Source organism: Pleuronectes platessa, chromosome 18, assembly GCF_947347685.1.
Source record: "Pleuronectes platessa chromosome 18, fPlePla1.1, whole genome shotgun sequence".
In the NCBI taxonomy this organism is placed as follows: Eukaryota; Metazoa; Chordata; class Actinopteri; order Pleuronectiformes; family Pleuronectidae; genus Pleuronectes; species Pleuronectes platessa.
Genome location: NC_070643.1, coordinates 12,221,822 through 12,246,097, shown reverse-complemented (window position 1 = coordinate 12,246,097; position 24,276 = coordinate 12,221,822). Strand labels below are relative to the sequence as shown.

At 44.6% G+C, this 24,276-nt stretch overlaps 4 protein-coding genes across 7 annotated transcripts; 2 read left to right on the top strand and 2 right to left on the bottom strand.

Moving 5' to 3' along the window:
- Positions 1-2,035: 2,035 nt before the first annotated feature.
- Positions 2,036-9,670, bottom strand: smarcc1b (SWI/SNF related, matrix associated, actin dependent regulator of chromatin, subfamily c, member 1b). The gene is made up of 28 exons (XM_053446190.1): positions 9,402-9,670; positions 8,941-9,060; positions 8,167-8,252; positions 7,991-8,072; positions 7,805-7,897; positions 7,596-7,665; positions 7,445-7,514; positions 7,283-7,358; positions 6,900-7,025; positions 6,633-6,715; positions 6,441-6,547; positions 6,250-6,309; positions 6,088-6,116; positions 5,851-5,966; positions 5,679-5,750; positions 5,477-5,590; positions 5,115-5,268; positions 4,906-5,016; positions 4,756-4,815; positions 4,383-4,641; positions 4,205-4,276; positions 4,058-4,104; positions 3,862-3,967; positions 3,638-3,774; positions 3,036-3,170; positions 2,732-2,873; positions 2,430-2,516; positions 2,036-2,337 (listed from the first exon to the last, which is right to left on the bottom strand). The coding sequence occupies exons 1-28, from the start codon at positions 9,576-9,578 to the stop codon at positions 2,270-2,272; spliced, it is 2,859 nt and encodes a 952-aa protein (XP_053302165.1). The 5' UTR covers positions 9,579-9,670; the 3' UTR covers positions 2,036-2,269.
- Positions 9,409-13,668, top strand: aste1b (asteroid homolog 1b). Of its 4 annotated transcripts, none has more exons than XM_053446192.1 (7): positions 9,409-9,551; positions 10,138-10,389; positions 10,657-10,923; positions 11,035-12,065; positions 12,175-12,406; positions 12,508-12,700; positions 12,821-13,668. In XM_053446192.1, the coding sequence occupies exons 2-7, from the start codon at positions 10,152-10,154 to the stop codon at positions 13,131-13,133; spliced, it is 2,274 nt and encodes a 757-aa protein (XP_053302167.1). In that variant the 5' UTR covers positions 9,409-9,551; positions 10,138-10,151; the 3' UTR covers positions 13,134-13,668. The 4 variants fall into 4 exon arrangements, with proteins under 4 accessions (XP_053302167.1, XP_053302166.1, XP_053302169.1 ...); XM_053446191.1 differs by lacking the exon at positions 9,409-9,551 and adding an exon at positions 9,631-9,726; XM_053446194.1 differs by lacking the exon at positions 9,409-9,551 and adding an exon at positions 9,678-9,783.
- Positions 13,669-13,694: 26 nt separating this feature from the next.
- Positions 13,695-19,313, bottom strand: klhl7 (kelch-like family member 7). Its single transcript, XM_053446196.1, has 12 exons — positions 18,854-19,313; positions 17,971-18,073; positions 17,755-17,848; positions 17,461-17,585; positions 17,098-17,273; positions 16,462-16,636; positions 16,158-16,300; positions 15,780-16,020; positions 15,462-15,663; positions 14,849-14,946; positions 14,561-14,744; positions 13,695-14,438 (listed from the first exon to the last, which is right to left on the bottom strand). Exons 1-12 carry the CDS (start codon positions 18,980-18,982, stop codon positions 14,273-14,275), a joined length of 1,836 nt encoding a protein of 611 aa, XP_053302171.1. The 5' UTR covers positions 18,983-19,313; the 3' UTR covers positions 13,695-14,272.
- A 17-nt stretch (positions 19,314-19,330) lies between these two features.
- Positions 19,331-22,805, top strand: si:ch73-345f18.3 (uncharacterized). Its single transcript, XM_053446197.1, has 4 exons — positions 19,331-19,727; positions 20,471-20,549; positions 20,687-20,905; positions 21,000-22,805. Exons 1-4 carry the CDS (start codon positions 19,668-19,670, stop codon positions 21,386-21,388), a joined length of 747 nt encoding a protein of 248 aa, XP_053302172.1. The 5' UTR covers positions 19,331-19,667; the 3' UTR covers positions 21,389-22,805.
- Positions 22,806-24,276: the final 1,471 nt, after the last annotated feature.

The window sequence follows — 24,276 nt, the reverse complement described above, 5'->3', positions numbered from 1 at the left end:
GCCATATGTAAACACCCTTCTCTGTGACACTAATCCACTTTCCTGTTTCTCTCGCTTTTCCATTACTAACAGCGAACAAAAGTGGCCTGTGGAGGGCTGACTTAGGCACACTCCTCCTTAACGGGATTAAGTCAATACGTTATGAAATGATTTAGACCAAATACTGTGTTCCTGAAGCAAACAGATTGCTGCCTCGAACTGGTAGAGAATTGATCCCGGCTCCTGTTGTGTGCTGCGTCCTGCTGCTCCCCATCAATTTCCCTTCAAACACACACACACACACACAGACACACACACACACAAACCCAAACCGAGTTCATTCCTCACAGCCCCCCCACTCAGTGACAGAAGAGTTGGATTTTTGTGCAAGAAGGAGCTGGCAAAGTGTGAGAGGAATAGATAGAGAAAAGCAAAAGCAGGAAGGGGGGGGGGGGGGGCTGTGTGTGTGTGAGATGAAGAGGATGGACAGATATGGCTAAGCATTGAAAAGAGGGAGCTAGAGAGTGGTGGAGATAGAGAAATATAAAAATGTTCACTGATGCACTGCCAAACAGAGCAGAACGAAATTGCTTTTGCACCCCGCCACCCCCCCCTACACACACACACACACATTTCTGCCATGCTAAATACACACAAACATGCAAACCCTGTCTCACAACACTCACTCTTCCGGTAACGATTTAATTAGTCGCAGTAGAAGAAGTTACTTCTCAGATTATGTGGCGAGGAAATATAATTATTTCCTTGGTGCAGGATGAACAGATGGATCTTACTGGGAAACAGAATGGAGGAATAAAGCACATCTAAGTCCATGCCAAAGCTCTGTGCGTGTGCTGGTGCACGATGCACTCCGGCCACGTCGTTTTTTCCATCCTGTGTTCCCGTGTTGAACAGTGAGGGGTGGACAGGATGTCCAAATGCCCTCAAGTGCATACTGTGTGTGAATGTGTGCACAATGTTGCAACACTCCAGGGAGAAGAAGAGGCAGCTTATTAAACTACAAATATGCCCATAAAGCGCTCAATATGGCAGCGGTTCCCAACATATGGGTCATGGCTCTCATAGGCCACAGAACAAGCCCTAGGAGTCCGGAGATTCTCAGCATTGATATATAAGGTTAAACTTTTCATGTGAGTTTCACCATTTCAGGTCTAAAATATTCAAATAAGATAAAGAGGGCAGAAAAAAACTCACCCTTGCTTTTTAAAATACTTACCATCTTCAAATACTATAACAGTAAAATAAAAGTATTATCATATTTAAGGCTATTTACTATTTTGACATAAGGGACAAGTTGTCTTGGGGACAGAAATTTCAAGGGATAGTTAACCTAAAAATATAAATACACTCATCTATTCACCTATATGCCGATGGAGGGGTGGGGGAAGTGTTTGAGTCCACAAAACACTTCTGGAGTTTCAGGGATAAACAGCAATGCAGCCAAATCCAATACAATTAAAGAAACTGGTGGCCGATTGTTCAAATGAAAAAAAACTGAAAAGGCCTCCATACTGCTCCTGTGGTGTCATCCAAGTGTCCGTAAGCCCCGACATTCAAGTTCGACTCAAAATGCGGTAATTTACACCATGTTTTTATCTTAATATCCTCGGATATCCTCCTCTGGAGTGGCGTACGCACAAGGATCACAGAGGACATCTTAATTTATTGACAGGTGAGAGACTCTTGATTGGCCGAGCGTGTGAACTGACAGGACCTGACTTCACCAGGCTCTGGCTCCAAACGGACGAGATAGCCTTATTTGTATCAGGGCTATTTTGGCCTCATTTCTGGCAGGTGGGAGGAAGTGGTGTCGCGTCGTCCATCTTTATATACAGTCTATGATCCCAAGTATTCCAAACTTAAAGTACAGGACACCCTGTGTACCTCCCAAACTTTGATATAGACATGTTAACTGTTTAACTGTATTTTCCACTGTTTGGTAATTCACATTTTGTATATCTTGAACTGTCTACACTGACATAATCAAACACACCAACAATCAACCAGTTGCATGAGGACAGACAAAACAAAAACATCATATAAAACAACTTTATTGAGTTGAGTTCATTATGCAGATTTCTCAACTCTGACATCAGGGCACAAATATTTCAATATTTATAAACGTGTGACCGCTGAGCATTTACAGACCTCACTTTTAAGCAGTTGATGCTGAACGTTTATGCCACTGTTACATTTTTATGTGTGTGTTTGTGTGTCCTGATTTGAAGGAGGACGGATGGTTGTGTGTGTTTCCTGTTTCCTTGTTCTTTCAGCTGTGCGTGGAAGCTGGAGGCCCGGGCTGAGCTGGTGTGATCCCATCAGGCTGTGAGGACGGGTCTGAGGAAGACGTTTAGAGCCAGTCATCACACAGAATCAGACCATAGTAACGCCGGCATCAGAAACACATGACAACAGTGAAGAATACTCACACATGCCATTGGGAGCTCCAGGGTGTCGGGGGGCCATCGGCTGGGGATTGCCTCCACTGGGCATCATCCTGTTTGGCACAGCCTGGCCTGAGGACGATAGAAGGACTAAAATGTTTAACATAATCAAGTTTGGACTAAGACTATGTGCATTTTACTGAGTGAAAATGTGTAGGTAGGTTTGCTGTGTCCTGAAGAATTGTCCTGAACACCCACAACCTCAGTTGTGGGTGTGTCAATTCAAAAAAGTGGGATTTGTATTGTGTGTGTTTGGTGTGTGAGTGTATATTTGTGTGTGTCCTGACCTGAATTCTGCATTGTGAATCCCGCTTGCCCCTGCTGCCCCTGCTGCTCCCTCTGCTGGCGGACCTTCATCTCCGCCTGTTTGAGCTGCTCCGTGTGGAAAGTCTGTCTCTCTGAGAGAAGCTGCTGCCGCTGCTGCTCCAGCTGCATTACACCGATACACACAAACACAAGAATGAGTGATATCATGGAGATGTGCTTTTAAAAATAAACCCAAGAGAAGAGTGAGAAAATCTTAAAAAGGGGGTTTAAGTAAAGTTTCATCGTCTTCGGTTTGCTACCATAGAGGACGTCATATTCACTCACCGCCTCTTTCTCTCGGTCCATGATGGTCTCCAGCTCCTCAAAGTGTCTCAGCTTGATCTCCAGCTTCTTCATCTGAGTCTCCACCAGAAGTGCCACTAGGGACTTGATCTTCCGCTCTTCCACTGCTGCCAAGTGCTGTGAATACGGGAAGAAAAAGATGGGGACAATTAGAAAAAGATGAAGTTACAAGGAAAATTAAACTAGTAATGTGTGAGGGGCTGATAGATGTTTTCTGGTGAGGTGATATGCCCTCAAATAGCCATATTCCGTAAACGACATCATACTGAAAACGCCTTGGGGCAGATGAATATCTGACATTTCTCCCTGTCACAAAACAGAAAATGTCTGTTTTTGTTTAATTAGATCATGATATTAATCTCAGTCTCTAATCCAGCAGCTAAACTTTATATCCTGCATGTATTCTAAGTCAATAACATGTGCCAAGTCAGGTCTTGAAGACATCTCTAAGATGGTGTCGGTTTGGGTTGCTAGGAGACCTCTGACACAGCCGGAAAAAAGAGGCTCCAAATAAAATGACAGCCATTGCTTCCTCTCTAGGCTCCTGTGATTGGTCAATGGGGAAACGGGAGTGCGAGCTTTACCTTTGCCTTTGTGGCAGCCGAGGCCAGAGCAGCCGCTGCTGCCGTGGCAACGTTGCCCTCCACCAGGTCCAGCTCCATCACTCTCCTCCCCTCGTCCCCGTCTCGCCGCCCTACACTGTCGTCGTCATCGCCCCTTCCTGGATCATGGAGAGAACTTCATTAATATCACCAGTATTACACACATGCAGTATATGCACAGTAGAAACATTGTACATGTTCCATACCATCGGTGTCCTCTGCAAGTATATTTTCTGCATTTTCCCTTTTGACTGCATTTCCCTCCACTATTGCCACAGTGAGCTCCACATTCCCATCCGTCCTTCCACCAACCTGAAACATCGCACACACAAAAATCCATAAGCTGTGAAAATCACCAGCAGGTTCAATAAAAATCTTTCCAAGCTCTTAATATTGTATTACCTGGTGGCAAATGGAGTTTGACTCCATTTTCTCTGCATCCATTAATTCTAACATACAGAAGAAGACAATCAAAAATGCATTATAGACTGAATAAATAAAAGGTCAATTGAGTGCGAGTGACTTTGTGTCATTGTATTTAAGTGTTACCTGTTTTTTCAGACTGATTGGATATTTCAAAGATCTTATCCGCTGAGTCCTCCTGCACTCTGGAAAACTCCTCTGCAGACAAAATGTTGAATCACTCCACACATACAGTAAATGATCTCAGAACGATACCATTAACCTAGATTCCACATTTATTAACACTCCTTCCCATGTCTCTCACCCAGTGCCGCCTTAGCTGCAGACGAGGCCACCCGTGGGTCCACCACAGATGCCAGGAAGGCCACAGTGCTCATGACGGGGTTCTCCGATTGGCTGAAAGGCACGGGTTGGAACGCCAGTGGACCTAGAGAGACTGAGGAGTCTTCTAGATAAGGGTCTTCTATCGGCAGACGGAGAAAGTGGAGTATACACTCGTCCTGCGTTCTGGATCCCACATGCTCGGATACTTTGTTCCAGTCATCTCTGTAAACCTCTAAGGCCTGAGATAAACACCGGAGACGGGTGATCAAAAATCTACTTTTTCACATATGGGAAGCACTAAGTCATGTGTTGGATCCATGATAGAAAGCAAAATGCACAAGTAATTGTCTTACCTCCAATAGCAAGAGTGTCTCTTGCTCTGTCCATTCCCTTCCTGCATTCGTTCCTTTGGTCTGAGAAAGATGAAACAATAATGATGATAATAGTGACTAGTAATATGAATGGAAAACAAAAAGCATTTTTGTATTGTTATGGTGTGAGACCTTAGGGTGTTTCTTGGTGTAGATGTCGCTGCGCAGACCAAAGCTCTGACAGTCTAACGGCTTCTCTTTGCTCTTTTCTGGGAAAAACAACATATGCTGCGAGGCTGTCACCTGCAAGAGTGAGAGTGAGCAGCAGAGTTCATCAGGAAACATTTCGTATCTTCTTCATCCGTCTAATGCTCTTGTCATGTGATATACATCTACAATACCTGCAGTGGCTTGTGTTGTAGGGGGGCCAGCCCGGACGGTGTGTCAGCCAGTACGTTGAAATGAGGCGTGGGAGGGGGTCCCATGGGGAGTGGTCTGCTCTCTGCATCCACTTGGTAGTTAATCAAACCCCACTGCTCCAAAAACGCATGAACCCTGAAAACATGGAACCAAATGAGCTTTCTCTCCATTTATTGTACTAAAGTGCACCCCAGAAGCTGCCTCCCCTTTGACTTTAACTCCATTAACTACAACTCTTTCTTTCCCAACATTAATAGATATAATTTGCTAACAGTTCTACAAAACTACATGCCCACACACCTAATTTCGCAGATGCAGCAAACACCCACACACTATTTTATACCTTATGACAGCACAGACGTCTCCAGTGAGGTTGCGTCTACATGACGTTGAACTGAGATATTCCTGGGGGTTGATTCGGTACGTGTCGATCATGAAGTTGCGGTACGCCAAGTAACTGCATCATACAGGGAGGATCAAGCTGTTGGTGAGGCATTCTCCATCGTCTGTATTAGTGGTGATATCCGAAAGTCAGTGGTACTCACATTTCCGGAGATTTGGACTTGTTCTTTCCGTTAAAGAATTCAGGGAGAGCCCGTTTCTCTATTAAGTGAATTCTGGAAAGAGTTGTTTTGAGTTAGATTGTTTTTCGAATGTTAGGCAAGTATTGGTGAAAGATTTCAGTACACATCAATGTGTCTGTATACGTTTGTTTACCTGTTGTTATTGAACCAAGACGTGTAGCTTGGTACTATTATGTGATGGGTTTGTTCTGTGATATTTTCCTCTCCCTCTGATAACCGTGGCACCTCTCCTCGTACCTCTTCTTCCTCCTGTGTACACACACATAAAATGTAAGCACTTTTATAATTCTGACAAACAAATACAAAACTATCCAAAACTTGCAGTTATAAAGATTCTGATAAAAAAAAAAAAAAAAAAAAAGATATTTACCCTTCCTGGAAAATCATCCTCTTGTTCATCTGAAAGAGAAACAGTGAGGGAATGATGAACATAATCAAGGTGCATACACAGAGTAAGAGCATTGTCAATACAAAAAAAAAATATATATACTATATCCTTTGGGAACATTTAACATAAGACATAAAATCTTACCCAGATCTGCCATGGTGCCACCTTTTACAGGAGTGTTCTCACTGTCTTTCTTCAGGTTGACTAAACAAACAGAAAAAGACATTTTTAAAAACCTTGAGAGAAAATATGTTATTCATCAGAACACCTTTATAAGAAACCTCAGTCAAACCTAATATTGTTTTTAAGAGCATTATGGTCTTTGGGAGATTTACCAGTCTTAGGTATTATGACCTCCTCCATGTTAGGAACAGGTGTAGGGTCCTCCATGTCTTTGGTCAGGTCCTCTTCTGGCTCTATCTCCTGTGGTCCACGCCTCCTCCTGTACGAGCAACACAATCTGTTCTAAAACCGAGCAATGATATGCAAAGCCAAAAGTACACACTCCTGTTTCAGTTGATTCTTACCCCTTCTTTCCTTTCTTCCTGCCTTCAGAGGAGGGAGGGGAGGTGGATCGCCTTCTCTTTTTGGATGGGGTGGACTTTGATTCCTGAAAGCAAAACAAAAGTGTCAGGAACATCAAAGATCAAAAACCTTCACATTCAGAAAGAGAATTGTCTCAAGAATCCCACTTGCTTTCTGTTGTTAAATTCACTGTCAAATATTTAACTTCGTAAATCATATTACAGAATAGTGTCCATCCACAAGCTCACAAGACCTCTCAATAGACAAACCTGCTCATCATGGAGGTGAATACGCCGGCGATGGATTATTGGTACATTCCTTTCATCCACACAATAGTCTTCTTCATTCATCCACTCGTTGAAAACATCTGTGTCCACAACCCAACCAGCATGAACCTTGAACACAAATCCCACCAAAACAAATATTTAATAAAGAATTCAGATGTAGCGAGTAGTGTGTACTGGTGTATCTCATGAGTGTCCAACATGAACACACAATAGATTCCATCAGCCTCTAAGTGTAGGTAAAACAAACTGCTCAGGAGCAAACAGACTCCAAACAGGCTACCTCAGCAGCTGTGCCAACACATTCAATTAGAAAATTGTTGTTAGTGTGGTGTAGTCGTGGGAGTTTTAAGCATATTTATGCTCACCCTCCATGGTCTTTCTGGATGTGGTGCATCTTCAACCGCTCCCTGAACATCACTTGTGGACAGCCAGCTGTCATAACTTCAAGTAAAGAGACAAGTGACATAATGGGTAGCTGTTCTGATTGAGTGCAAGCACCTTCAAAATGCAATGTGCTTGTTTATTACCTGTCAGGGTGCATGCCCCAATGTACCAAGATATGCTTGCCTTTCTGCATGACAGGACGCATCCATTCATCTGACAACATACACAATGAAAAAGTTAAATCAGTACGAGGTATTTACAGAATGAAAAACACAAACACAAACTTTAACTGACCTTCCTCTGTGGAGGCAGGTAAGGGGTAGATGTTGTGACTGGCGAGCGTTCGGTCCTCAGTGAGAGTACCCTGCACAAGGACAAAATGTGAGCCAGTAGCACTGAGAAGAAATTACATTACCAGAGCCACATGAGCCATAGATTACAGTAACTATAGCAGAACTGTACCTCCTTTATGTCTGTCAACTAATCCGTCTGCAGCACTTTACCTGGCGCTTTGTGATGATATTGGTCAGTCTGCTTGCCAACTCCTGATCAACTGTGGGGTCCAGATATACCACAGGCATTGACATACAGTTGTGCTGTAGACACAAAAAGCAGATGTGCGAGTTCAGCAGTGGGTATCTGGTGGGGTGGTGTTAAAGTGGGTATGCGTGTGTGTCTTCTCCATTCACCTGGATGAGCGCCCCTTTAATTGAACTAAACATCTCCACATTCCTCTCTGTTCTTGACGGATTCTGTAAATCAAACCTTCGCCTGTGGGAGTAGTGAGACAAATGAGATATTAAGGCTATAATAAGCAAAAAATACCACTGTGAAATGGTTACAGGACAGGAGGCTTGATACTCACCAGCCTTGCTCTGCCTTGAATTTGTAGGCAGTTCCCAGGATGTGGCAGAGTCCTCCCCCCGGTCGCAAGTCCAGGAAGCAATGTGCCTGTAGAGAACGATTGCCGTTTATTTTGGATTTGTATGTTTTTAACCCTGATGTGCCAGATTTTTACGGTTATTTATTGACCAAGTTCAGACGTGGTATTCACATCCATCCTGTCAGATGAGTTTGTGTACTTCTGTGCTGGCATGAGCAGGCAAGAGAGTGTAGAAGAAAGCGAGAGCATGCAGATCTGCTATGAAGAAATGACCGCTTTGAGTAGGTTGTCTTTCAAATATGGCCCAAGACACTTTTGCACTCACAAAGTTAATGTGTTCACATTTGACCCAGCTCACCAACGAATACGGTGCGAGTGATCATATCTCAGGACCAATTGGATGCGTTCGCACACTGACCACTTGTGAGTGGCCAGTGACCAATGTTAAAACCAGGTCTGAGCGGGGTCATTGCATCTTTTCCCCTTCGTAGCAAAGACTACCATGGTAATTACTTTTCAGATCTGTTGCGTTTTCACCCTCTGCAGGTTTGATATCGTAGTATAACAAATATAAGTATTACACCCTGCTGCTGTCGGATAAATCTATCTGTATTTTGGTCATACAACATTAAAGTGGTGAAGAACACTGGAGCGACATACATCATGACACTATGGAGTCTGCAAAAAAACAGATTGCCTGATTTCTGACATTTGAGTAAAGTGTGTGACTCCAGTGAAAATGAGAGGCAGACTCACATGCAGCTTGGTGAGAGCAGGATTGGTAGCTTGTCGGCCAAAGGCATCCTCCTGGAACTGGAGCAGCTGTAAAGTAACTGCGGCCAGGGCCTGGCATGATGGAGCATCCACCAACACATACTGACACACACACACAGAATAAGAGTTTTAAATGAGAGTTCTCATCATCATGCACAAATTACAATAAATACAATCGATGTAACGTGAACGTTGCCTTCCTGCGTTTAACGAAAGTCTCCCCAACTGGGCAGTTGGGTTTGGGCTAATTAACCTCCAGGATTTGGCAGAATTTACACCTCATCTTTTGCATTATTATTATTAGAAACAAATCTTCGCTAGCCAGTGTAGATGTAACGTTATCCAGCGTGAGGCTGTCTGTTTACAATGTGAGCCACTGGGCTTGCTAGCAGGGGGCGGCTAGCTTATTAGCTCGCCTCCTCCCCAGCTAGCTAGCTAGCTACCTTTTTGTAGTGCTTCCCGACCCACAGCCGCACCACCTCCAGCTGGGCTAAAGTGTCCGGGCTCTCCCAGAACCGGGCGGACGGGCTGCTGTCTTTCTTCCGATGCGCGGTGGCACCGGAGCTGGGCTGGCTTGTCCCCGGAGCAACGAGGTTTGTTCCTCCGGACATTGTGGCCATAATAAACCGAGATTAATTTCAAACGGGAGAACAACACAGGCTAGCGCGCTCGCTAGCTTATCTGCGCTCTCGCGTTCTCTCGCGAGACTCAGCGCAGTTGTCGCAGTTCTGCTGTTTACTTCCCTCTTCCCTCTCTCCTCGTTTTAAGGTGTTGTTTGAATTTGATTGTGTGCTTTGGAATTTTGGTACCATATGAGTTAAACATGTATGTAATGTGCAATAATGTTGTGTTTGTGTACAACAGAATAGATTTAATTAGTCGCAAGCGAGGACTTTTTACGTCCTTATACCGTTACAAGGAAGTAACTGCGCTGGACCTGTAAACAAGCGACAAAGTGGGATGTTGTGATCGTTCATAAATGTGTTATTTATAATCTTACTGTCCGTTTCTCTGTGCATATGATTATTCTTGAAGCATTTTCAGCTGAGGCATTGAGTTTGTTATAATTAGTATCTGCAAACACCCACGGACCCGCACACCTTCAGACTAACCAGGCACCAGGGTCCCCAGCAGCCCTGTGTGGAATATTAACATCTCACCATCACATGTCTCCCCCAGGCCCTGAGGATCCAATGGGAGTCCAGGGTCTGACCACCTTTGTGGAGGGGAACACTCACCTCCTCAAAGACGTGAAGTTTAAGGACAGCAACCTGGTTATTGATGGCTCCAGTCTGTACTACCACCTCTACTTCAACTCCTCCTTGGACCAGCAGCACGGTGGAGACTATGATGGCTTTGCTCGCCGAGTTATCAACCTTCTCTCGACGTTGGCAGCCTGCAACATCCGGCCCTATGTGGTACTTGATGGAGGTGAGAATGCTGCACAATGAAAACCGTATTCCTTCAATTTCAACATCTATTGCTTTTCTTTCCATCCTGGCAGAGGGATCCCTCACTTGTGACTTTCACACGGGACAATTTTCTTTTTTTTTGGTAGTTTTTCCTCATCCTTTTCAAGGGTTAAGGAGAAAGGATGTTGCACCTTGTACATATTTCTGGGCCCTATGAGGCAAAATGTGATTTGATTTAATTTGCATTCTTAAAATCCGTAATGTCTGTCTTTTTTACGATTTTAAGGTATGGATCCCAGTGACAAGAAGTTTTCCACTCTAAGACAACGCCTACAGTCCAAGATAAAGGAGGCAGATAATCTCTCTCATGGCCGCAATGGCTCCATTCTCCCGATCCTCACAAAAAACGTCTTCATACAGGTCCTCCTCCAGAGAAGAATCCCACTAGTCCAGTGTCCAGCTGAGGCTGACAGGGAGATTGCATGTTTGGCTCATCACTGGAAATGTCCAGTTCTGGCCAACGACAGTGACTTTTACATCTTTGACCTGCCAGGTATGGGTCCTATTGGGATTTTAATAACTATATCCATATTGCCCATTGGGCTTTATTCTGACTTTTTTTCATTTGTGATAAGTTGTTTTTGTCTTCTCTGTGTCATCTTAGGTGGTTACCTACCGCTGAGTTCTTTCCAATGGACCAACCCTAACGGTAAAGCCCCTGACCGCTACATCTCAGCTCGGTGCTATACCACTAACGGCCTTTGTCAATTGTTTGGAAGCATGAACCGGGAGTTGCTACCCTTGTGTGCCGTCTTGAATGGAAATGACTATGGCACTCCAAAAGAGGTTGAAACACTCCTTGCTGTGTTAAATGTGAATGCATTGGTGAGGGGTGGTGGCAAGGGTAAAGGTAGCGCAACACAATCCCGCATTGGGGGCCTCCTCCTCTGGCTGTCTTCTTTTTCAACCCCGGCGGCGGCCCTGGTGGAGGTGAGCGGGTTAATGGGTGAAGGAAGCGGTAGGGGCAACAGAGGACAGGGGGGTGGGTTGAGTTCAAAGCTGCGGGCTGGTATGCAGGAGTACCACATCACCCCTCAAAGCTCTTTAGCTCACTGGTTTTCTGGAGAAAAGGTACCTCTAGGAGGGCATATCTCTCAGCTCGCAAAGCTGCCAGAATGGCTTACCCATGCTGCACTGAAGGGGCAGTTGACTGCCATGGCGGTGGATGCCCTGGTGATGAACAGGGTTCTGCTGATCCCCCAGGTTGAGAACAGCAAACTGTCCAGCAGCCACTGTAGTGCCGTAGCTATACGTCAGGGTATATATGGCATTCTACAGCAAAGAGGCCCGGTTAACGTGTCTCAGGGTAAAGGCGGCAGCATGCAGCAATCAAAGGGACAAGGAGGTGCTGTTAAAGCACAGGATAAGAGGGTACAAGAAAACGCTAGCCAGGGTATGAGAGGTGGCCGAAGGGGAAGAGGAAGAGGAGGTGGTAATGGAAGTAGAGATATGGCTCAGGGTGTAAATGTGGGAATTAACATTGAACAAGCAGCTGGTGTGGCTGCAATGCATGCTCAGGGCTCCACCGCCCCAATTCGTGTGGATGAGTATGACCGTACGGATCTGAACTTGAAGAAAAACACAGTGGAGGCCAATCCACCCGGAACTCCAATATGTCTGGATACACTTGACCAGGTACACCTAGAACACAACCTTCTCTCTTATTAACCCCATATGTTTTATATGTTTGAGTGTATACAGTTTTATACAGATTTTCACAGTGTCGTCCATTGGTTTTACACAGGCTCCTGTCGGGCTTCGTCTTTGTGTCCTGCTGGAAGTCTTAGGGGTGAAAGAGTCTGCGCTGGCTGCTGTTCCCCTCCACCTGAGGCTCGCTGTAGCAGTGACAGGCTTCTGGCTGCAAGAGGCCACACCCAAGCCCCCACTGCCTGTGCTTCAGGCTTTGATGCTGTGCATGGTTCACGGAGAAGTGTCCCGCAACAACCAGCCTAGTGCTGCCCGTCACCTAAATGCTGGTTAGTTGTGTTACATTTTTCATTTCATCCTGCCAGGTTAACAGAAACGTGCGAACAGTGATCCTTCTCTAACGATCTGTTGATTCCGTTTATCCTCCTAGTTCAACAGCAAAACTGGGCTGCAGAGCGCGATGTGTGCGCAGGGCTGGACCGACAACGTGTAAGAACAGGGGAGAGACGGGGCTTGGACATTGGAGCGACTCACATTTTCAGCCAGTGGCAGGCCTGCCTCTGGAGTGCCATGTGTCTCAACCAGCTTCTGCTGCTGCCCCTGCCTGAACCCTTCCTGTCATGGTAAGACACAGAGACACGAAAGACAGACATTGTTTTTCCACCTTTGATAAGTTTATCCTTACAATTTTGTCTGTCTTGTTTCATCTCGGTGCCCCCCCTTCCCCTTACTGTGTGTCTCAGGTTGTTCAGCGGTACCTTGCTGCACGGCCTCCTCGGGTATATAAAAGGGGGAAGAGCAGCTGAGTCTCTACTCGCTGGGGGAACCTTTTCTGGACAACTTTACTTCTCCCTCCTAGATGCTGTGAGGAAATGCAGCTCCAAAGCCCATCCCTCCTCTTCCGAAGCAGGGAGGGGGAAGAGAGGCGGAGGCCGAGGGAGGAGAGGAAAACGGGGAGGCGGGAGAGGAGGGCGGGGAGGCGGGCAAGGGACAGAGGAGATGATCAACAGGTTCGCTCTTCTGATGGAAGACGACGACTCTGATTATGATGGATGAGGCGGCAGATTGCGAGGGGTCAAACAAGGCAGGACATTCCAGTGGTTTATAAAAAATATATATATGCTCAGGGAGTGCTTGGAGTGGTCATTTTCCACTGAAGGTCAACACCTCTTCCTGTTTATCACTGCGCTTCAACCTCCTTAACCATGTTGCACTATTTTAGCCTCTACTTGCTTTTAATATTCCACTTTCTGTTGCAATCTCAAATCATGTGATGCCAAGACATACGTATCAGAATGTCTTTGTTTTTCCAAAGCACAGACATATTTTAGCAAATGCTTTTTTATCATGAATCCATCTGTTTTCAACCTGACAGTTTTATCAACCTATGTCAACACTAATTCATGTTGAGATATCTTAATCCATTATTGGTGTATGGCAGCTAATGTCATGTTTATGAGCATCACATGAAATTGTATGCCATTTTATCACTGATGTCTTGATACGTGAATGAATGAATGAATTTGGGACCTTTGAGTTGTTTACCCACCTTTCTATATAAAAAAATATATATGATGTATATAAAACCAAACTCAGACCCATGTTTTTAAAACGACCACAATTTGTACTTGTAACTACATACAGCTAGGAATACAATATTTATTAATTTCTCTGTACATTCAGTTTTAAGTTACAGTGAAATACATAGGCAATATTATTAAGTACATATATTTACACAACACAAACGAGATTCAACTATTTATAAATGCGGTACAACCTCACAGCTAAAAAAATAAGAAGAAACCCTCAAATTGTCAATTCTCTGACAGGATTCCTCAGACTTTCTTTTTGGTTTGGGATTTTTTCTAAATAACTAAAAGTCTACAAATACCAACTGACAAATCTAACTTAGTAAAAGTTTCATTGTAACCTAAAATATATATTTGTAGATAATGTCCCACTGGAACTTTTACTTAGCCCCTGAGATTCAGGTACAGATAAAAGGTTAAAGAAAAGATTTGGCCACTGGACATAGTTAAAGAACTTCATAACCTACTATACACACGTGAATATTCACATTCACAAAAAACAGGTCTTGCCTCGTGTAAATCAGTTCCAGAATTATTTTTGAGGCCTAATGCTGTGGCTGCTGCGACTGCCTCAACTGATTGTACGTCACAACTTCCTCTCAGTTTCTATGAGGATGATGAGGTGGAGGCCGCCGGAGGGGCTGTGGTTGCAGGGTGTGACTGAGAGTCTATTAAGTCCATGTCTTCATCTTCGTTTACGCCACACGTGTCGACCACGCAGATTAGGCAGCTGGTGACGGGAAACGCTCGCACCTTGCTGCAAGTCACCCACCTGAACACGCAAGAAAACCCATTCAGAGATGGCATGAAACAGGAAGGCAGATCCAAACTGTCAGCAATGGTGGAGTCATTAGTGTGAAACAAGCTATTATGTATATTCATAGATTAACTCGCCTGTCAGTTTCGGTGTGGTACTCCAGGACATGTCCAAGCCGCCCCACACCTTGAAACCCTGCCAGCACATAGATGACATCGCCGACTGCCGCACACTTCACCGTCACACCTCGCCACGGCATCGGCGAGGCAACACACCACTCATTGCTGGAAATGTCGTAGTACTCCAATGAGTCAAGTCCACCTACAGAAAACATTTAAAAAAGCCCCATTACTTTGGTAGTCCAACCTGCTACAGCTTTTGGGGTCAATCGTCACAACTATAGTGTTGATTATCAGCTGTGTTACCAAGTGGCCCCTGCCCTCCAACAGCATAGATCCTGTTGTTGACCACCACCAGGCCATGGTTCTTCCTGGCCTCTCTCATCCCACACAGCTCCCTCCATCTGAGGACAGGAAGAGAGGGAGACAGAGACAGGGCAAGGAAGGGTGTCATTCATTAGTACAATTAGAGTGTAACCAAAGAACAATGAGGTTAAAAAAGAGCAATCTGTATATACACACTTAATAATAGGTATATACACTAATTAATGATTTGGGCAGCTGTGGCTCAGGAAGTAGGGTGAGATATCCACCAACCAAAAGGTTAGTGGTTTGATCACTGGCACCTTCAAACTGTTACTGGTCAAGATTCTGATCCCCAAATTGCACTGACAGCTAAACCAGGGGAATGTGGATTGTAGATAAGAAAAGAAAAGCCACACAGAAATACAGATTTAACTACAGTTACACACAATACGTCTGTTGTAGATCCATAGTGCAACAGTGTTTTCCCTCATGTTCCTTTTTCATTATTATATAAATACACACGCCATATGAGCCAATGGGCAAAATCTGTGTGAGCAAACGCAGACTGTGCATCAGTCCTTAGGTTATAAAGAGCTGTGTGACTGAGACTCACTGTTGTGTGTTGGGGTCAAAAACCTCACAGTTGCTGAGGATCCTGCCAGACACGTTGTTCCCCACTGTTCCTCCACAGACGTAGATGAGCCCGTAAGCCTCCACTGAGCCGTGGCTGCAGCGGGCCATGAGCATGCTGGTTTTCACCTTCCACGACTCCGTCCTTGTGTCGTAACATTCGAAAAGGTTCAAAGCTGAACTACCTGTCGACACACACGTACAGTACATAGGCGTAAATCATACTGATAAAACAAACCACAGCATCAAACCCCAAAATTGCCAAGTCCCAGGTCCCTCTTTCCCACCTCCCTGCGCTCACCAACTTCTGACCCTCCTGACGTGTAGATCTTGCCCTGGGAAGCGCAGGCAGCCAGACTGTCGCGTGGTGTGGGTGGACCCAGTTTGGAGTACCAGCTGTCCTTCAGTACGTTGTAGCAGTCCATGCGCTTGATGGGGAAGAGCTGTGAGCCACCCAGGATGTAGACCACGTTGTCCCAGAATATAGCTGTGGCATCCCTGCGCTTCTCAAAGGGGCATCGGATGTCTGTCCAGCCGGAGTCCTGTATGCAGAGACACACTGACACTTGACTAACCTCTTAATTCTTGAAACTGAATCTGGTCTTTAGCGTTCACACGTATGAATACATATCCATTCAATATTTTTGGGTGATAACTGTTGGCATGTGCAGTCTGGTACCTTGGGGTTGAAGTAGCGGCAGGACTGTGGCTGGGAGCCTCCAAACAGGGCGATGCGGTAGTCGTGCTTCTTCCGTCTCAGTCGGCTGCTCTCTCCCAAGTCCTCCCGATCCTCCAGGGACAGCAGGTGGTAGCGCATTCCACCTTGGACAAAAAGGCACAGGCTGTGTGTGTCAACCAAACAGTCCTTGGCGCATCAATTTGCTCTCATGAGAACCATCAACACACAGAGATAATATAGTTAAAATAATGCAATGGTGGCTCGTACTGTTTGTTATAAAAGAGTGTTGTTTTATAACACTCACTGATGACCATCTTGAGGCACTGGGGGTTGTCCTGGATGAGGGGCTCAGCCTGCACCGTCTTAGATAGGAAGGTTTTGGAGACCAAGGGGAAGCGAACACACCCCAGCACCTCCACCATATACTGCTGTCGGTTACACACGTCGTACTTCAGCCAGCGCACTGCTGCGTCATAGATCTTTGAGGTCAAATACAACAACAGAACGTGTCAAAACATGCTGTGGATATTTCATTTTTACATTACATGTCATTTGGCTGACGCTTTTGTCCAAAGCGACTTACATCAGTACACTCAACATTTATGAGGGGCCATTTTTTAGGGTCTCAGTATCTTACCAAGGACACTTCGGCATGCAGATGGGGAAGAGTGGGGTTTGACCCAGCAACCTTCTTGTTGGAGAAAGGCCACTTTACCCCCTAGGCCACACCGCCCCGATAACATTTAATATTAGTCAAAGCTTAGCTCAATTTTGGCCAGATGTAATAAACCACATCAATTTTGCAATCCAAGGCCATTAAAGTTTATTATTATATTTAGATACTTATATGCAAGTATTATAGTATAATTGCACAGTAGGTTCAAGTACATTTGTACAACTTAATATTACCAAAGAAATGAAGCCTAGAGAATATCTGTACCTGGGCCTCAGCACGGACAGTGAGTTTGTCCTGGTGCAGTAGATGTGTGAGTTGTGCCACGTCCAGTTGCAGGAACTCATCGAGTTTGTAGACTTCGGTGAAGTGGATCTGGGTGAAGTCCTCGGCCGCTGCTTTCAGCTCAGGACAGTCCATACAGTCTGCAAGGGATGAAATACCTGCAGAGGACAAAACAAGGATCAGTGTTCCACTCAAATGAGTTGCATGACAGGCAGACGTTACACCAGAAGGTGTATTTTGATATTGGTGACCAAATACTTGAATGACGAGAGGGCTCAGCAAATAGAATATTCTTGTCACCTACCTTTTAACCTGGCTGAATAGTACTTGTATTTCTGCTCTTACCCAGGCAGTTTGTTGCATCAATCTGTCCTTTGAGGAACTCCACACACATCTTCTTCACAGGCTCAATATGGTACTGGTTGGCTGCATCCAGCAACGACTGGACATTAGTGCTATTCACCGAGATCCTGGTACACACACACACACAAACACACACACATTTGATACAGGAAGAACATCAACACTGAAAGAAGAAGTGATGTGTCTCTCAATATAAAAAACGGCTTTGTCTTTGTTAATTTGTTATTATTATATTGATAATCATTTCTTATGCTCAAGTTTAAATCAAAGTCTTACCGAGCTGTATAGATAAACTCAATCAACAGCTCAATGATCTCAGGCTCAGCACTCCTGAGCTCCACTTCATGGGACATTGACTCCATCATTTTGGCTGCAGGTGAGAAAAAAGAGCGAAAGGTTCAACGTCAGAATATGATTTGATTCCAAACTAAACAGAGTCCCTTTCAAAGTGGGGCTGTCTGTGATTACATGTCTGTGTGTGTGCACACTTACTAGTGAACATGAGGCTGAAGAACTGGCTTGCAGCAGCCAGTACCACTCTGTGGGCAGGGAATTGTTTCCCCTGAACCACCAGGGTCACATCACAGAGGGTGCCCTGCAGCAGACACACACAAACACATTTTTCGCATGTCAAGAAAGGGCGAAACATTCAGGCTGGCAGATTGAACAATGTAAACAAAATCCAGGAAATTCAATTTTCATCAGTAGCAATGTAACAAACGTTCAATTTGTATCCATATATGAATTGTGCAAACACAGTAAGGAGGAATAACATAATTGATCTACCTAGAGACTACCTATATTGATCTAACTCAGATTTGTATTTTTTCCACGTCACTCTACTTATACTATTTGCACTATTTCAAACAGCAAATAACTTGTTGCACATTCATGTCATCTGCACATCACAACATGTCCTTATGTTTATGCACAAACATAGTTTTTGTTGTTGTCATTCAATCATCCTCTACAGTGAAAGGTGTATATAATGTACATACTCAGCTATTTATATTTATTTATTTTTATTCTATTGCCTTTGTTTTATAATTTTTACTCTCTTGTTTACCTGCCTGATGCTGCAGCATTTTAGTTTCCCCTCTGTGGGGATCAATTCAGTTTAATCTTATCTTAATTCGAAATATTTAGCTGTTTATCAAGAGTTTGTCATTCTCTGCAAATGAAGAAGAGTTTAAAAACACAAACTTCACCCAGGAGCTAAGTCAGTCTTGAAACTGCTCCAATGATGTGACATTTATTGTGATCATGATCGATATTGTTTGATATCATTCATATCTTGATGTAGTTTTTGACTTTAGGACATTCTTCTCCAAAGCTGTCTGCACACACACGGTCTGACTCGTCTCTGTGCACACACCTGCTTCCTCAGGTTGTTCATGACTGCCATGATGCTGGACAGCTGCCTGTACTCATCTTTGCTGGCCCACTTCCTCTCGCACTTCTTCTTGGAGCCGGACGCCTTCTCCGGTGGGGCTGTCCCCGTCATGTCAGCCCGGTTAGTGGCGTATCCTCAGTTCAAATCAAACTAGGACACTGTGGGAGCGATGTGCAGCGGCGGTCTCTTTGTTTACACTTTGCCCGCTAGCCACGAACCGCTCCTGGTGGGCTTTATTTAAGAATTTAAAAAAGGGTTTGACCACAGCCTCACCTTGACAGGCAGTGGAGAGATTCATAAAAGATCAACTTGCTGTCATGTGTTAAAATACAAATAAAAACCGGTTGGTGTCGCGTATTTCTCCAAAGCTAAGACTTAAACTCCATGGGTTATGGGGGTCCCTAGTTTTTTCTTCTACGGTTCTATTGTGGCAGGACGGACTCGCGGTCGCCCTCTAGCGACAGACACGTATCACGTTAACTTGCAGGATTGCGGAGCAGATTCCTCAACAACTCAGAACCGCACAGAAACACGTAATTGTATTTATGAGTAGGTTGCAGTTTTTATTTTATTTAGGGTCAATTAAGATATTGATCTAGAGACAACAGCAGCGCAGTGTTTCCCTCGCTGCGACAGGTGTCTGGGCACGTCCTTCACACCTGACGTCCGTGTCTGCAACTTTACCAGGAAGTTTTTCCTAAATCACATGACGCTGACGTCACGCGGAATGCGGACCACAAATGCATAATTGTCCGAAATAACTGACCCGAAAACAAATTGACAGAGCCGCGGGAGCATGCCTCGTCTTCTCTGCTGCTGCTGCTGCGTCCCCAGGCAAAACTCCGGGGACGACGAGGTAGGCTGGGATTTCACTGTGCTGAGCTCTGTGTAAATATGGATCCGATCATAAAGGGGCTTCCAACGAGATCGGACGTGAAACCTGATCACATATGACCCTCGGGGAAATTATAGGATTAACCAATTACTGCTATAGCCTCCTTTAATGTAACAATTGCAGGGAATAAACATACATATGCTGTACATATGTCATAGAAAGTCCTTATTAAGTTATTCGCGTCTGGTCACAACCACTAAAAACACTGATTATAATATAAATCACTTGAATAAACCTGCTCACCAATGGCAGTGCACCGAGTCATTTCATGATTTCAGGCGATCACTAGTGTTGTAGTGTTTTATGTCTGTGTTTTATAAATGCCAGTAAAAATAAGTAAGTAAACTAGAATGGCACTGATTATTATTCCCCAAATGTCCAATATTTACAGATCTGCCTCATTAACATGTCAGTTTTTTTTTTTTTTATCAAGATCCATAAATTATTTTCAACAACCAGAAATCGACAAAATGTTAACAAACCCCATATCTTGCAATGTTAAAAAAAAAACGCCCCTGGATTTATCAGCACAGAATTTGAATGGGTTCTGTTCTGTCCTCACTCAAACTGCATCCCTCCACCAAGTTTCATGGCAATCCGCTTCAAAGTTTTTTGAGTTATCCTGCTAACAAGTGGAGAAGTAAAACATTGATCAACTCCTTGGTGGAGGTGTATATATAAAGACATCTATTCTGCTGTTTCAGAGGCAGCCTCTCCTGCAGCCCAGGGCATCTGATCTGAATGAAGCAGGATCAGCCAGACAGATCCCACCAGCAAGCAGTGGTACATCATCAGTTTCTCAAACCCCTGCAGTTGATAAAGACATGTAAAGATGTCTGTAAAGAAAGGGGTTGCTGAGGCTCTGACAGAGTATGATAAGGGTTGGTGATGAAGTTTGTGATGTTCTTTCTGCCCTGAAGCTCAGACCATCAGGCGGATTGCCAGTATGGTGATGAGGCGAGTGGGCGTGCCAGAGTTGGACCAGAGGTTTTCCGACGTGGCCGAGACCTTTAACGAACAGCAGCAGAATTATGAGGCCATGGTCCGACACATCAGCAGCCTGCGACAGAACTGTGACTGTGGCCACAGTGACACCCTGGCTATTGCTGAATGTGTGGGGAAGATCAGAGAGCAGCACCGTGAGTGACACACATGTACAGACAATGTGATGGCAGGTTATCATGGCTTAATTATCTGTTTCTGCTTCTTTTATGTATCTCTCTCTTTCCCCAGACGCCACATACAAAGTCTCCCTTAAGATGAACGGCTATGACTTCTCCCTCAGTGTGGTCCCCGACAGCAATCGCGAAGAGGAGCCACTGCCTCCACGTCTGAAGTTAGCTCAGGATGAGCTGAGGGGCACCTCTGAGAGCGCCAGAGCCACCATCTCAAGGGGCACCACACTACAAGAGTTGTTCGCCTGGCTTCTCCGCAGCAGGGATCAAATGGCAGAGCAAGTGAAGGGGGCCGCACCATCTTACCAGGAGCAAGGGAGACTGAGTGAGAACCTGGAGGAGAACATGAGGGAAGTGAGGAGGGCGAAGGAGTTGTCGGTGGGATACAGACAACGAGCCGGAGAAGTCCTCACCGAGGCTGCACAGATTGCAGGGGCTAATTTGTAGTTGATGCAGATTTTAAATGATTTCATTGAATCCACTTATTATATTTTATGTATTTGATACCTTTACAAAGATTATACACACGCTGTAACACTCATGGGTATACAATTTAGAGTAGTAGAAAGGTTACTGCTATAGCTCAGATTAAACCAAACTTATTCAATCGCAATCACAGGAACAGTCTGAGAATATTTAAATTGCACAAGGTTTTCAAATATCAGTAATCAGTATTTCTACCCTGACAACTGCAGCAACATCAGGAACAGGCAGGTGCACAGATAGACCCCTAGTGGTGCTCAAGCACTGGCCCTTTTGCCCTGGATGAGAAAAGTGCCCTTCTGCTGGAGCCGAATTTTTTCTTCATTCATCAATATTTAAGAATAAAAATTACTCTCTCTGTCATAATTTCCCCCCCAAATGTGTTTAGATATCTGACAGGGCATTTATTTATCTGACACTCCTCTCATCCACCACTGTATTCTTCACTCCCTTTCCTCATTCACCCCTGATACGCCAACTCATCAGCCAATGAGAGCCTGCCATCCCACAAAACCCTACAGCCATTGGCCTAGAACTGTCACGTGCCCCACCCCTCTACCTGTTCACCGACCCTCAGGACATTTCAATACTTTCTCCTCAGGAGAGACGCTGTCTAAATCGAATGCTTTTACCATGTCGTTGCTCAGTGCCCGTAAAATGTCCGCGATGTAGCCTAACCGAAACCAACTAACTCGACTTCGCACTACGTTACCCATCACTCATGGCACACATATGCAGACCAAACAAGCAACGTATTCCAAGTGTTTTCTTCTCTGGCCAGTGTCTCAGCTCCGAACCGTAGTTGGGAGCTCAGCTCACTGGTCAGGGCCGCCCTGGCAATGTTGGCCACCTAGGCGAGATTTCAAATTGGCGCCCCCCAACATACACACGCAAACTGTCATGCATCCCCAATAACTTTTGGACTGTAAACAGATGCACACACAGGCAGATAAATTTGTAAGCTATAAAAAACAATAAAAATATATAATACAAAATATCAAAAGAGTCCTGTACTGATAGCATATCATGTCATCACAAATAAACATTAATGATGTCCACAATCGGGGTGATTCTTACCTATATATTGTTCTTTCTTCTCCTCTACTTTGCGATGCTTTCTGAATTGTGCACCAGATAATTTAATCTTTTTTTTATTCATCTTTGACTCTAACTGCAGTCTATCACCGCAGCGTGTACATCAGGGACACACCTGAGACAGAAGCGCAAATTCTCACCAAATGTCCCTACTATGCTGCCAAAATGAGTAGGTTTTCATACCTCTCTTTGTGTGCATCATGCTTCTATGAGGAACTGTTGTGAAGTGAAATGAAACTCCCTTCTTTTTTTTCTGTTCATGCTGAAATAAAGTGGATTCACTTGGTCTGACGTTATCATCTTTATAAAACACCTAATTAGCTTCACACAACAAACCCTATGGGAGGGGGGGGGGGGAATGTTTTTTGAGAGAAGATTCCAGATTCATTCAGTAGACTGGCACTCAGTATAGCTCAACAGAGCCGGATAGGTTCAACTCTGCGCAATGGGCTTCTGCGCAGGAATGTGCGCAATGGGCTTCTGCGCAAAATGTGCGCAGTAGGCTTGTGAGCAGGATGTGAGCGCGCAGTTTTGTTTTTTTTTTACATTTAATTTAATTTAATTTTTTTTATATTTAATTTAATTTAATTAAATTTTTGTTATATTCAATTTATATAACATTTTTTTATATTTAATTTTGGATCATCATCATCATTTCTCCGCGCTGGTTCAGGGGTAAATTATGCTGGTCTTCACAGGTGACTGACCTATGCAAGCCTGTAGCCGCCACAGGAGATTATGTGCTTCTGTGTGTGTGTGGCTGCGGCGCTTCCCGGCACTACGCTGCCAATGCGAACAGCCCAAGTATGGGCGAGGAAAGGAGGCGGACCGCTTTTCGCAGCGCTTCTACCTCCCGTGCGTGCCGGGGTTAGAGGATGATGGTGTGACGTTAATGTATTGTTTTACATTGCACGTGTCACGTCATGATAAATCAGTCTCCTATGTCTCCTGTACCAGGAGCCGCCCCTGTCACTGGTTATCTTGGCTCGCTGTCTGGCCGGTAACCAGCCGTCCGGACCGCTCCGTGAAGAAGGAGGAGGAGATGTTTCTTTACTTGGAATGCGGCCACTTTATTTCTCGGTTATACAGCAGGAGCAACACTCGCATCGCCTCTATGTGGTCCGTCACTTCTCGTTATACACACACTTTTAGCGTCTTTTCCCATAACACCCAGGTGCACTACGTCACACACTACAAACTTTCCTTAAAGGGGCAGGCCATACCTGCAACACAACAACTCTCGGTCTCATATACAGATGGCAAGAGAAAGCAGAGACGCAGACTCAGCAACTACATCCGAGATCCGATGCACCTTATTATTATCTGAGGGATTTTTACACACTGTCTGATAAAGATTCCGACAGTAAAGGCAAGGGGTAGTGATGGATGAACTATGAACTAGTTCAGAATTTAAATGGTGAACTATGAACGTTAACTATTCATGTTTACTTGTATGAACTGAACTTTGAACTAGTTCATGAGAGGTGTGAACTTGCATAACACTGCCCGCAGCATCAGACAAACAGGTAATGACGGTGTTTGTGCAATCCCCCGACGTTGTTTGGTGATAAATTAACCACAATATTAGCGCCGCTGAAAAAATTACGTCGCAACTGGTCTGACGTTTCCTACAAAATAAACAAACTAAAAACTCCGTGATTTCAAAGCCTTGTCCAGCTGTTTACTGACGTTTGTCATGTTTGTCATAAGAGAGAGAGAGGGAGAGAGATACAGACAGACAGACAGACAGATAATTT

Bases quoted from the DNA above. Each gene is read 5' to 3' on its own strand.
- si:ch73-345f18.3 (XM_053446197.1), top strand. From the start codon at position 19,668: ATGCCTCGTCTTCTCTGCTGCTGCTGCTGCGTCCCCAGGCAAAACTCC. The intron at 19,728-20,470 runs GTAGGCTGGGAT...CTGCTGTTTCAG, and splicing joins AAAACTCCGGGGACGACGAG to AGGCAGCCTCTCCTGCAGCC. The intron at 20,906-20,999 runs GTGAGTGACACA...CTCTTTCCCCAG, and splicing joins GAAGATCAGAGAGCAGCACC to ACGCCACATACAAAGTCTCC.
- klhl7 (XM_053446196.1), bottom strand. From the start codon at position 18,982: ATGACGGGGACAGCCCCACCGGAGAAGGCGTCCGGCTCCAAGAAGAAG. The intron at 18,074-18,853 runs GTGTGTGCACAG...TGTCTGCTGCAG, and splicing joins TGAACAACCTGAGGAAGCAG to GGCACCCTCTGTGATGTGAC. The intron at 17,274-17,460 runs GTAAGAGCAGAA...TGTCCTCTGCAG, and splicing joins TGATGCAACAAACTGCCTGG to GTATTTCATCCCTTGCAGAC.
- aste1b (XM_053446192.1), top strand. From the start codon at position 10,152: ATGGGAGTCCAGGGTCTGACCACCTTTGTGGAGGGGAACACTCACCTC. The intron at 10,924-11,034 runs GTATGGGTCCTA...GTGTCATCTTAG, and splicing joins TTACATCTTTGACCTGCCAG to GTGGTTACCTACCGCTGAGT. The intron at 12,407-12,507 runs GTTAGTTGTGTT...TTATCCTCCTAG, and splicing joins TGCCCGTCACCTAAATGCTG to TTCAACAGCAAAACTGGGCT.
- smarcc1b (XM_053446190.1), bottom strand. From the start codon at position 9,578: ATGGCCACAATGTCCGGAGGAACAAACCTCGTTGCTCCGGGGACAAGC. The intron at 5,591-5,678 runs GTGAGTACCACT...TGTATGATGCAG, and splicing joins AAGTCCAAATCTCCGGAAAT to TTACTTGGCGTACCGCAACT. The intron at 3,968-4,057 runs GTAATACAATAT...GCGATGTTTCAG, and splicing joins CAAACTCCATTTGCCACCAG to GTTGGTGGAAGGACGGATGG.